Consider the following 12,284-nt stretch of genomic DNA (forward strand, 5'->3'; position numbering starts at 1 on the left):
AAACTTACCCCTGGCAAAAGAAATGTCATCCCCAGTCACAAAAGCAATCTTTTTTCCCCTTATTTAATACAAGAGTGCTCTATCTGCATGTACACATGGATGGCAGAATAGAGTACTAGGTCACAATGTAGATGGTCATGAACCACCGTGTGGTTGCTGGGATTTGAACTCAGGACCTCTGGCAGAGGTAGAAAGTGTTCTGAACCACCGAGCCATCACTCCAGCCCTGCAATCAAATATTTTACTGTCTTCCCCCTTCCAGATGATTATGCATTGATCTTAAGCAAATAGTGCCTAGATAAAGTCTGGAGATAATCCCAAGGCATCTTCTTAACAGGGACACCAGATGTTATCAAGTTTTTTTTTTTCCTTGAGAGAAGTAGCAGCTAACGTTGCTGGTCCTCAGGAAATGAGGGCCTTGGAAGCAGGGAGCGGGTCCACTACAGCTCAGTGACAGTGACTCCTACTCCAAATCAAAGACACAGAGAGATAATTAACATAAGTCAATGGCTTTATGTGGGACAGCAGTATTGTAGAAAAAGATCTACCTCTACAATACACTCTATCCTTTGAACATATTCACAGGTAGTATCTATTTGAATCTCACTATATTTCAGGGAGATATAGAATGTCATTTTTGATATGCAAACAGACTGAAGAGACAGAGGTTCACTCACGGTCCTGTGGGTAATTCGTACTAAAGTGAGGAACAGCCATGCGTTTCCCCACACCTTTTTTAGAGAGTCACTCTATGAGTCCAGCATTCTTTTTGAATTTCGAGTGCCTTGCTTGGTTTTATGCATGTATTTGGGGATAGAAGTATGTACATTTCACTATTTGAACTATAGAGGAATGAGCGTTAAGACTGTTGATTGGAGAAAAGAGTTCCAGCTTTAGGTCAACATTGTCTGTGCACATGACAGAGGGATTCTCTTCAAGGGCAGTTGTGGAGTGTTCGTAAAGTGCATTATGATACAGATTTCAGATCATTGTTAAAACTTGGGGAGAAAATATTCTTTAATATGTTAGATATACTGAGAGCTGAACTATTAGCAGGATTATTGATGAAAGAAAGAGAAAGCTTGTTTCTTGGTGTCTAAAATAACAAACTTCACTATGGACAGTATCGCTCTCTAAACCTAGTATAAATTAATACATCTATAAAGCTAGTTTCTTCCTCTTACTTATTTTTATTTTGAAAATTCCTTCTTTTATGTGAGAAAAATTGCACACTAAATATGATCTTGTGTTCACATATAAAACTGAATATAGATAATTTGCTTCTATATTTTTCCTAGATGAAAATATGTATTTTTAGAGTGGGAAAATAAAACAAACTTTTTCTTTATGAAATAGGCAGTATTTCTACTGAATTTTGGTGTAGGTCATTTTATCATACAACCAAAGAGAAATTTCACTGATTTTTTTTGAGGACTGCCTGGGTTATTTATATTTGTCTCCAAAAGCACCTTTGACTGTCAGTTTCATACTTGGTTTGTTCACAAAAATATGCTGGACCTAACTCAAATTCTGCTAAGAGGGGCGTGGCTGTTTCCGTTGAGTGGCTGCCACCGGACACGGGTGCTTTGCTGAATTCATAATCCTACTCTCTCTACTTTCTCTGACTAGAAAATGAGAGTGGTTATGCTTCCAAAAATTTTATCAACTTACTGAAAATATTGAGCTGAATTATTCTATCTTTCTTTATCTGGCATTATTTTTAGCAACCTGGCAAAAGCCCATGTTGGATTCTTTCTAAGCAACACAGTGTCCTGAGGCCACTCGCTCAATAAAATGTGGACAGAGTTCACATGGAGAACTCTCTAATGGAGATCATGTTATAGGACAGTAGAAATTAGTCTGATGAGATATATTAAACTGAACGAGGATGGACACAACTGAACTTTTATCATGAAATATTTTTGAGACAAGTGTTTTGTGACATGATTCATGAGAAAGACCGTCACATTCCAGCCTTTTAATCTCTAAAATGAGAACATTAAGGCTGATAGTGTTTGCATGGCTTGCTGTGCTTATCTACAGGAGACACTGAATGAATCAGAGTACTGAACATGCTCCAGTGTCCTGTGTCCTGTATACATTGTTCCATGCATTCTGCCCAAGCGGAGCCAGCCAAAGACATGTTTTGTCTTCCATTCTGTAGGGAAGAAGATAACACACACACAGCCCACTCTGGAATGGGTTATCTAGATGTAATGCCAGCTGTGGTCAAGCTGACATTTGGTTCCTAATTCAGGCCTTGGAGTAACCATGCGTTCCTCTCAAAGGTTACTGGGCAGTATGAAGAGCAACACCTACTCAAGCCACAATTATAGCCTTAAAACTCAGTCATGTGTCTTAGGCTCAAGTCATTCAGCCTCACCGAACTTGAGTTCCTCATTCATAAAATATGGGTAACACTTTGCTTAGTTTGTATAACAGCAGATACAGCTGCAGAGCTTGTCTGGCAGAGACATTAATGAGTGCTTCATTTTCTTTAAGCATACCTGAGGAGATCTAAGCAAGCATCATGCTGTTTTGCTGTTGGGCACAGTCCTGCAGTTCACTATAGGATGTGGAAATTTTTTCTTCAAATTTTGCTAATGGAATGATTTCCATTTTTTATTTTATTATTTCTTATCTCCTATTTCTTACTTTCTTATTTCTCTTTTCACTTTCTTGTCCTCTTCAGTCTCTAATGACTCTTGTATGTGCCCTGTAGTGGAATAGGCACTGTTCCTTTTCCATTGACACTTAAATATGAGACCACTTTCTCCTACTAATGTTGATAGTCAAATGGCAGAGAGGCCTTCATTTCTTCTACTGCAGTAATAAAAACACTTCAAGTGATTAAGCATGGAAGTTTCATTACTTGGTATTTTATTTTTCACTTCAGCCATTTCTTTTCCTGTTTGTCACTGTGGAAATCCTTGGAAATATTGAGGTTATAGCTCTCTTACATTTCTTCAAGATACTTTGTGGGTATATATTGGGACATCCTGTCTGTTCTTCACAGAAAAGTTTTCATAGACCACCATAGCATTTTCCAGAGACACCAGTGTTACTTGAAAGAGGCACTCCCCCAATCACCAGTGAGTCTGTACTCTGTACTCAGTGATTATTGCTTGTGGCACATTTTCAAATGGACCTCCCAGTGACTGCAGCTGTGATTCAAAGCTGTCTGCTCTCTGACTTACTAGGGATTTGCTATTTAACCATACCGTGTCGTGTGCATATATATATATATATATATATATATATATATATATATATATATATGTATATATATACACATATATATGTATATGTATATATATATGTGTGTGTGTGTGTGTGCATAAATATATATGCATATATATTCAGCTATGACATGGGAACTATAAAGCGTTTTGTAAAATGAAAGCTCAAATGAGCACTTTAATGGCAAACTGTTTTCAAAGCTTACATCACTGATAGTCACTGGTTGTCACTCTAACCATGTACGAAGTACATAAAGGTAGTTTAAGAAAGCAAAGTTATTGTTTATTGAATATACACTACCTGACAGGACATGCTTTGCACACTTTTGCCACATTTAAGTGCAACTCGACTTGGTAGCTTCATCTCAGCTCTTCTGTGAGATTCAGCATTCAATTTTGACCCTTCACAACTAATGCAGGAGAATATTCCTTTTTATGTCCTCCCTGATAGTCATTTACACATGAATAATCCTGTGTGGCTTACAGGATTGTATTCCTAACAGAAGTTCACCATTAACACCCCTTGGAAGATATTTAAATAAGTATTGTAGCCAGTGAGATGGGATGTTTCTAAGGGACAAATCCTATCACTCTCTCTTTCTCTTCGGTATTCAGCCTTTTAGGAAGTTAAAAACTATTCTAGAATTTAAACCTGGGTTCTTATATTCTGTGATGGGTGCACTATAAATACCATGAGATAACCAATGTTGTTCCTTTCCTTACTCTGCCCAGACTACTCACTAAATCAGAACAGCAGCAGCAGCAACAACAACAACAACAATAAATACACAGGGGGAAATTCTGGGGAAATTTGAGAATTGCCCTTCTCCTTTGTGTTTTGTCAGTCTCTCTTCACCCCCAAATGCCAACTGCTCTAAAATCTAGCCAACATACCCAGTGCCTGGGATACTAATCTATCACCCGTAAATTTAGATTGACAATACCATGGGTCGACCACATTGATTACATTGATTCTATTTCAAATATTTACAATATACGGAGACAAGCCTAATCTATTTTCTAAAGAGTTCAAGGTAGGTATCACAGTTTCAGAGGGGGGAACAATGGAGAAATGTTTGTGGTTGCTATCTACAATAATCTGATGTTGACAGAGAGTAGTATTTTATTTAGTAATTAACAGTGTAAAGGGCCGAGGAGCTGTCATGTTGGTTCTTAGGCTGGGGAATGTGATGAAAGATGATATCTGCGATCGCATCCTTTCCACTTGTTTAGGATTGTCAGGATGAGAAATGTCAGCATTATGAAAGCTCAGCTCTGCTCTTGATATGATAAAACCCTTCAAAAGCCAGCCTTTCTCGCTCCCTCATCCCCCTCCTGCCTTGCTCTCTCCGCACTTGCTTTTTTTATTTATCCTGTTTTGTTAGATGGCAGAAATATAATTCTTTTCTTTCTTCCTATTATAAGCCACCATTTTTGTTTTATTATATGTTTCACAACCCCTAATGCCCCACTGAAAATTACCTTGTTAAATGACAGTGTTTCAAAGCCATGAATCCTTTCCACCATTCCCTCAGAGGTTTGAAACAGTCAACAGACTGTAAAGAATAAATAATAAAAAAGTATTGATTATTTTGATGACTGTGAGATTCAATTAAGTATTAATTTTGCCCTCCAGTGGACCTATCAAGGTATTCAAAAGGGAGGATTCGGCTCAGCTAAATGCGTGCTGAGTGCTTCAGCCTTAAATAGGGAGAAAATGTGTTTACCTACAGTATTTGAAGAAGAGTGCATTGATGCACAGAGTCCAATATTTAAGTGCTGTGCAAATTAAGCCCTGGTGACAGTGACATTGTTTTCAGTGGTATGAGTATTGACTAAAGAAGTGCATTTGATGACAGCTTAAACTATTTGTATTGATTAACATTTTCATAGATTATCATGTGTCATATCAAATTCACTTTTCAGGCATGAATACATTAAAAAGAAGGAAAAAAACACCACAGGCATACCACAGCCAGTGTGATGATGGGCAGGGAGCAAGCTGCCCCACCTGCTCCTGCACGTCACCTGTTTCCTGCTCAGGAACCATTTAGGCATAAACTTGACAATAAATAGCTCCCAGATCACGAAGGAAAAAGGCAGTTTTTGCTTTGCTTTGCCTCTGCATCTGATATCAGTGCCAAAGCAATCTTAGTTTTCAAGTGGACTAAAGGCTAGATTTGAGGACTATTTCTCATCCTAACACGCCTTTCTAAAAGAACTGAAGATAAAGGCGTGCTAAATTTTTGGGGAGAAAAGTTTCCCCCCTTTTTTCCTGGAGGTGATTCTTGACTCCTTTTTCTTTAGTGCTCTGGGTGTATGATGCTCTAGGTAGCTGAATTATTGAACACAGTTTGTAAGTATTTTCCCACTTTCTTAAAAAAATGTAAAGCAATTTCCGTCTATTTTGTTGTGTTATGTTTGCTTTAGAATGTGCATTTGATTTGAGGTCAGCCTCTGTCCCCAGTCTGGGACCCCTGTAGCCAACTTCTAAGTGTGTTCCGAGAATTTACATAAGAAATATCTCCTATTGCACTGAAAGCTTGTAGCGGGCTCTCCTTTTTCCTATCTCTTTTCTCTACTCTTGGGATAGGGTTTAATTGCTTCTCCCCCAGAGAGAGGGCTTCTTAAAATAGTCGCTTTCCCTCCATAGGGTGCCCCTTCTAAAGAGGTGCGTTGCTGGAGTACGCCAGCACTTTCTCCCCCCTCCCCACAACCCTCCTTACTGCATTAAAGACAGAACAAGATGTAAAAACATCCTTACAAAAGCACATCATCCTACAATTAAAGCTGTGTTGGTTAGCCTGCTTGCAAAGAAGTTTTTTTCCCTTCCTTTTCCCTCCGAAGCCTCCTGAATCTCTCACATGCTAGTTGAGCTTTAATAGGGAGGGGAGTAATGGAGAACTCATCGAATCTGTAATAGCTCTTCACTTGACTGCAGCCAGCAATAACAGCAGGAGCAGGCAGAGATAAGAGAGAGGAGAGAGGGAGAGTGTGTGTGCAAGAGAGAGAGGGAGAGGGAGAGAGGACACGCTCTCTAAAGCTGCCACTTTTTCCTCCCCTTCGCTCTTTCCCCCCATCCTAGGATCCAATGATAGCTGGACAAGTCAGTAAGCCCTTGCTGTCAGTGCGGAGTGAAATGAATGCGGAGTTGAGAGGTGAGGACAAGGCTGCTACTTCAGACAGCGAGCTGAATGAGCCCCTGCTTGCGCCCGTGGAATCAAATGACAGCGAGGACACTCCCAGCAAGCTCTTCGGTAAGTCTGTCTAGGTATTTCATTTCAGTCCTACCATGTTGTCCGGAAGAGCAATCCAGCCACCACCACCCCAGCCCCCCTTTCCTCTTGTTTTTCATTTTTTTTTTTTTGTAAGTGCTAAAGAGGAGCTTCGCTTCTTAGAGGGGCTAAGGCACAGAGCCTGTTCAGCTGACTGGGAGGATGCCCTCCAAACTTTTTTTTAACCAACAAGGAACTTACTGCCCATTTGACTTGTCAAGTAGTGTTGCCATGCCCAGGTTGGAAATTATTCGAACAAAACAGAAGAATGAAATGAAAGAACAAATGGTAAAAAAAAAAAATCATCAGGAAATCAGTTCTATTGCGTGAATTGGTTAACATTTATTGAATAAATATCGACTCGGTTTCGGGTTGCTTTGCAGCCTTTTGTTAAGGGGAAGGAGAGTAAAGAGTTATTATCTGTAGTCAAAAGATGAGAGAGGAGAACTGAAAATGTCAATACAAATCGCTCTGTGCCAGGTAAACAAAGGTGGCTAAAGGCATGGCTCAAAGCAACACATTTTGTCGTCACCATCTAAGTGAGTATTTCTTTTTTAAAAGGGTTGAGGGAACAGAACATCCCCTACCCTTCTCCCCTACCCCCTCTCTTTAACATATTTTAGCCTCATGCTAACCATGGCGACAGCCCAGGACCTTTCAGGAATCTGTTTCATAAACGAGAACAAACAGAGGGCCACTTCAGCTGAGACATCTGTCATTCAAACATGACAGTCTCTAAGCCAACTTCAACTCCTGTGATCTCTAATCAGAAAGGGGAGCGGGCTGCTGAGGCACGTGCCGGGTGATGGATGCTGGGAGAATGTCGGCTGCACAAGTACTTTATGCTTTTGAGTGACATTAGGTTTTCAGAACACCAGTCTCTGACATGCTTGCTTTTAATTATTTTTAAGTGTGTCTGTCTATACATCGGTACAACCAACCTAGTATAAGCAAGCAGAAAACTGTTTGCTCTCAGATTTAAAAAAAAAAACGCTAAAGTTTGGAGTCAAACAACATCCATGCATAAAATACTTGATGAAGAATACTGATTTAGTTTAAAAATAGATTTATTTATTTATTTATTTATTTATTTAAGAACACTTTCTAGAGAGTTGAGCAACTCTTAGCTGGTTTCACAGAGGACATCTCTCTACTTATAAAAGGCAGACACCAGAAGAGAACCACATAGAAACTTTGTTTTGGATGTTTCTTTTGGAAAAAAATACTAATTTTTACCGAAGAATACAATTGATTCCAGTTTTAAGAAACCCAGTGGTCACTATTGGAGTCTGAAACCAAACTCTCCACACCCAGGCTCTGAGGTTTTTAACAATTCACTCTGCAGAAGTTTGTAGTTGTAGTTTGACTTTAGCTGTGTGCAAAGTCATGTCTTAAAATATTCATTTTCTTTTAAGAGGCTAATGAGAGAAATCAGGTATAATTATCAATTACAGAAAGGCAAAAGTCTACACGCAGCCTCTAATGCTGACTATACTGTATAAGTTTTCCAAAAGCTGCAGATTCTCACCTCAGCAAAGCAGCAGATATTAAGGTGCATGTTCTAAACATTTCATATACTTTTTAAATAAGTACATTTTGTCAACTTTGGTTTGTAGTCACAACTTGTTTTCTGTCAGTTGAAGAGATGAAGGGATGACAGTCTTCTCATCATATTCAGATTTTTCAGTGTTGAGAACTGCATCACATTCTGTATCCCTCTTTTACTGGTCTGCACACATAGTGAAGGAAGCTTTAAAAAACCTGAGGGGGCCAATGGAATTTTATTTAAAGTTCCCTGAAAACATATTTTAAGTGGAATCCTTCTGGGGTGCCAGAGACCAAGGAGTCATAGTTTAACTGGAAACTCACAGTGGACTTGAGAAGGCATCTATCTGCTTTTTTGAGATTCTCAACTTCTGAGTGTGTGATAGAGTTCAGTGAAATTCCCACACTCTGCTGCGAGATATTTTATCGTCACTAGCTTGTCTTTCTCCTCTAGATTACTTTATAAATGCGATGTGAATCATTCTCAGTTTTCAACTAGGCAGAGAAGAAACAAGTTGATTTAACAGTCTTGAAAACTTGAGAAAATAGAACGAAGACAACAGGAGACAGAAATTGTACAAAGTACAGAGAGCTGAGATCACTCCCTGGTCTTGCAAGGATGTCCTCGTTATTGGGACAGTTGTACTCTCACTTTTGAATAGTGCTAGGACTTTGACTAAGACTAAGAATTAAAAATTTTAGTGTACACAGCTGTTTAAAACTTACTAAAGTATTTGTCACCCAGTCTTTTTAAGAGGCTTTGAAGATAAAATATATGGTGCTGGCATATGCTGTCTTCTAAGGCACGTGGATGTCTGGGGCATTGTGTTTTGTTTTTAGATATAGTTCTGAATGTGCTCTTTATTTGATAACAGAGAATTGTGTTGTTTCTGGGCAGTCCAGCTTTTCTCCAAACAAGGGTCTTTCTGCCGTTTCTTTCTCAAGCCACCATGCCTCCATTTTCCTTCATGTTGTTAAAGCTTGCACTTCTTGCATGGCAAGGACAGATCGGGGCAAACCCTGAGCATTTTGCTATGTTTAGTGTCATGGAGAGAGAGACATTATACAACAACAGGGGACAGAGAGAGCTCGCTTTTCCTATTGCACCTGAAATTTCAGTATAAATGGATTTCTTTAAAGCCTGTTCACCCATCTGGGTCTCGTTCAAATTAGTAGCCCAGAGGACAGGCCTGTCTTTCTCACAGTATGGCATCTTCAGCCCAAAACTGCAGGAGAAAGGCTAATACTGATGCCCTCTATGGATAAACAAAGGAAATTCCAGGAACCATTGGGCTTTTTATGCCTCTCCTTAAATTGCACCTCTGTACTTAACAGCATCCAAAGGGAAACATACTGTGCAGAATGTTTCAGTGCTCTGAGCTGCTCAGAATGCCAGAAGGAGGAACAAGAAACCATATGCCAGCCTAAGTAGAAAGTTCAGAAAAGGGCCCTTGTGTTTTATGAAGTAATTACATCAGAGGTAGCATTTTGCTTAACTTGAACAGCCATGGAAACTAAAGTACACTTAAGAGAGATAAATCCACATTTCATTGAGAAACATGTGGTGAGGCAGTTCTTTGTGATATCATTAAGTTTGCATTATTTATTCTTACAAAGCTCTTAGAAAAGTACCTCCATTTTCAGCTTATGAGCATATTCTGCCACACTCTGAGCCACAGGAAACAGTGTGGATGGATGGAGTAGAGGCTTGCACGTGGAAGAATTATTAGAGGAACCAGGGCTGTGTCACACAGTGCTCTAGCCGCATGATCAAATGACTGATGCCACACAGAGCCAGTCACCAAATATGGGACTAGTGATGCACACACTGGAAACTGTACCCCAAACTGGCCTTTGGCAGACAATCTCCAAGGGAAAGGGCTGCCGTGTTTCTCCAGTGACATTTATATTGCTCATGTCAATGTGGAGCCGCACTTGTGGTTATGACCGTCAAGCATTTAGTGTGCCACATTCCGCAAGCAGGATGCTAACATTCAAATGGCAGTATCCACCGCGTGGTCAGGAAAAGGCTGCAGAAAAGATAAAAGTAATATATATATATATATCCCTAAAAAAATAACTGTATTCTCAACTGAAGAAGTGCGATCTCATAAAACAGGCCTTAAATATTTCCTCTGTATATATTTGAGATTTGAAAAGTGATTTACGAACAGAGCTTCCCCTGGGACAATTCGTATTGTTTCAAGGTAAGCCCCATGATTGCCTGTATTTAAGTTCTAGCTACCCTAGGTAGCTGTGCTGAAACGAGTGGCTTATTTTCCTGTTGTATCACACAACTGTGAGCTAGACACACAGTTCAGAATGTTGAAATGAATGAGAAACACATCCTTTATGAATGTTGTAAGTGAAATTTAAAAATATGGCGGTTTGTCTCCTATATCATTATAGTTTTTTTTTCTGGCTTAACAAAAATCATGATGATACTCTCAAGAGTGAGCATTTTCAATATCATCTGTCTGTGAACTATTAGGATAGGGTTGAAAGCTGGGTCAATGATTTCTCTATATTAGGAAATGCACTTGTCTGTTTTCCTTTTCCTTCTACTGAGCTTTGTCCAAAATCATGCGTTAGAAAATTTTCTGTTTTCAAATTGCTGTCCAGTTTGACTTGATTAGAATTTATGGCCATGGAGTCATTTTCAATGACAAAAGGATAAAGAACTAAATTGTCTGTCACCCCTTGAGACAGTGGTCTCTGCAGGTCAGCAGGGAGGTCATTGCAGGCATCCTGGGGCTGCTCTTCAGCAAGGCTGCCTCTCGCCTGTGCGAGCAAGTGGAGGCCTTCGTTACGAGGTCGCTGTCTTCATTACTTTATTTAAACGTCTTTCTCAAGGTTTCAATACCTTGGGTGCTTATAATGCTCTCATAAAATATGCTGGAGCCAGTAATCAGCATGTAGGGCTTAAGCCTCAGAGGGAGTTGGCTGGAAGATGATGAGGAAAATTCTCTAGAGAAATATATTCATTTGAAATATGGAACATGCTTCTACATTTTTAAAAGTTATGCTATATCAATTGAAAATTCATATTCTTTTTCACTAAAGAAGGTGTATTTTGCTAAAAAAAACCTTCATATTTGTAAATCAACTAGATAATTTGACAACATATTACATGCAAAAAATTTAAAAAACTAAACAAAAATCGATAGAAGTCTGTGCTGGTGTGAGTAAACGGGATTCAGGATAAGGTGTTCGCCAAAAGCATTTATGGTTTAATAGTCAAGTAGGTCTTTGCCCGGCTGCACTCTATCAGAGAAGAGAAATGTACACTTAAATATATTTCTTACATTTGAGAAAATCTAATTCACTGATATAATTATATAAAAAGTCATTGAGAGGCTGTGTGTATTTAGACAACTTCAGTTTAGCGGGGCTATGCTACTTGAATATTACTAGGATGTTGCATTGTAAGAAATTCACTTTGAGTAGTATTTTATATATATATATATATATATATATATATATATATATATATATATATACATATATACATATATACATATATACATATGTATATATATACATATATCCCTTTGAAATATATATTTAAAATGTATATATTCTTTGAAATATATATATATATGTGTATGTGTGTACATATATATATGTATATTACCCTTTGAAATAAAAATGAATCTAGTGAGAAAGGTGCCTGTGTTCAAACTTCTCAGCAGATTTGTTCAGTGAGCCGTGCTCATGGCTAAGCAACACTGCACTGGGGCATGGTACACAGTATGTGACTGAAGACTCAGTGGGGACTTCCTTGGTGCTTTCCTTTTCTGCCACTCAGCACGCCTCGAGTGCTCTCCGGTCAGACCAGTGTTACAGAAGAGAAGTTCAGCATTCCAGTCTAAAGATGCTGGACATAACTGTGCCAGCCAGTCACAGTGTGCCTATGGCTTTCTCTCTTTTATTTTGATTGCCATGGTTTACATACTTTGTTACTGTTGTTAAGTGGTTCCATAAACAGTAGGAAATAAGATAAGGCAGATACCATCTGATCTATCCGCACTCAGTTGTTCCGTTAAATGATTCCATGCTAGCCTTCAGAATGTTGTGCTGTTTCTTCCTTAAAGGTTACCTGGCATTGTAGTATTTTGTAGTTTGTCCTGCTTTGTCTGTGTCATAATTAATAGAGAGGTGCCTCCATTTAGTAAATTGCTTGCTCTCTTAATTACCTAGTTTAGCTATAGAATTAATGTTATTA

The 12,284-nt window shown here is 38.9% G+C and overlaps 1 protein-coding gene across 1 annotated transcript in view; it reads left to right on the forward strand.

The window, feature by feature from the left end:
- The first annotated feature begins 6,330 nt into the window (after positions 1-6,330).
- Positions 6,331-12,284, forward strand: part of Pou6f2 (POU class 6 homeobox 2) — a 368,585-nt gene continuing 362,631 nt past the window's right edge. The window contains exon 1 of the mRNA XM_028789291.1: positions 6,331-6,496. Within this exon, the coding sequence (XP_028645124.1) occupies positions 6,331-6,496 (166 nt within the window). The remainder of the gene's footprint in view (positions 6,497-12,284) is intronic.

The sequence above is a fragment of the Grammomys surdaster genome, unplaced genomic scaffold, assembly GCF_004785775.1.
Source record: "Grammomys surdaster isolate TR1022 unplaced genomic scaffold, NIH_TR_1.0 125807, whole genome shotgun sequence".
NCBI lineage: Eukaryota > Metazoa > Chordata > Mammalia > Rodentia > Muridae > Grammomys > Grammomys surdaster.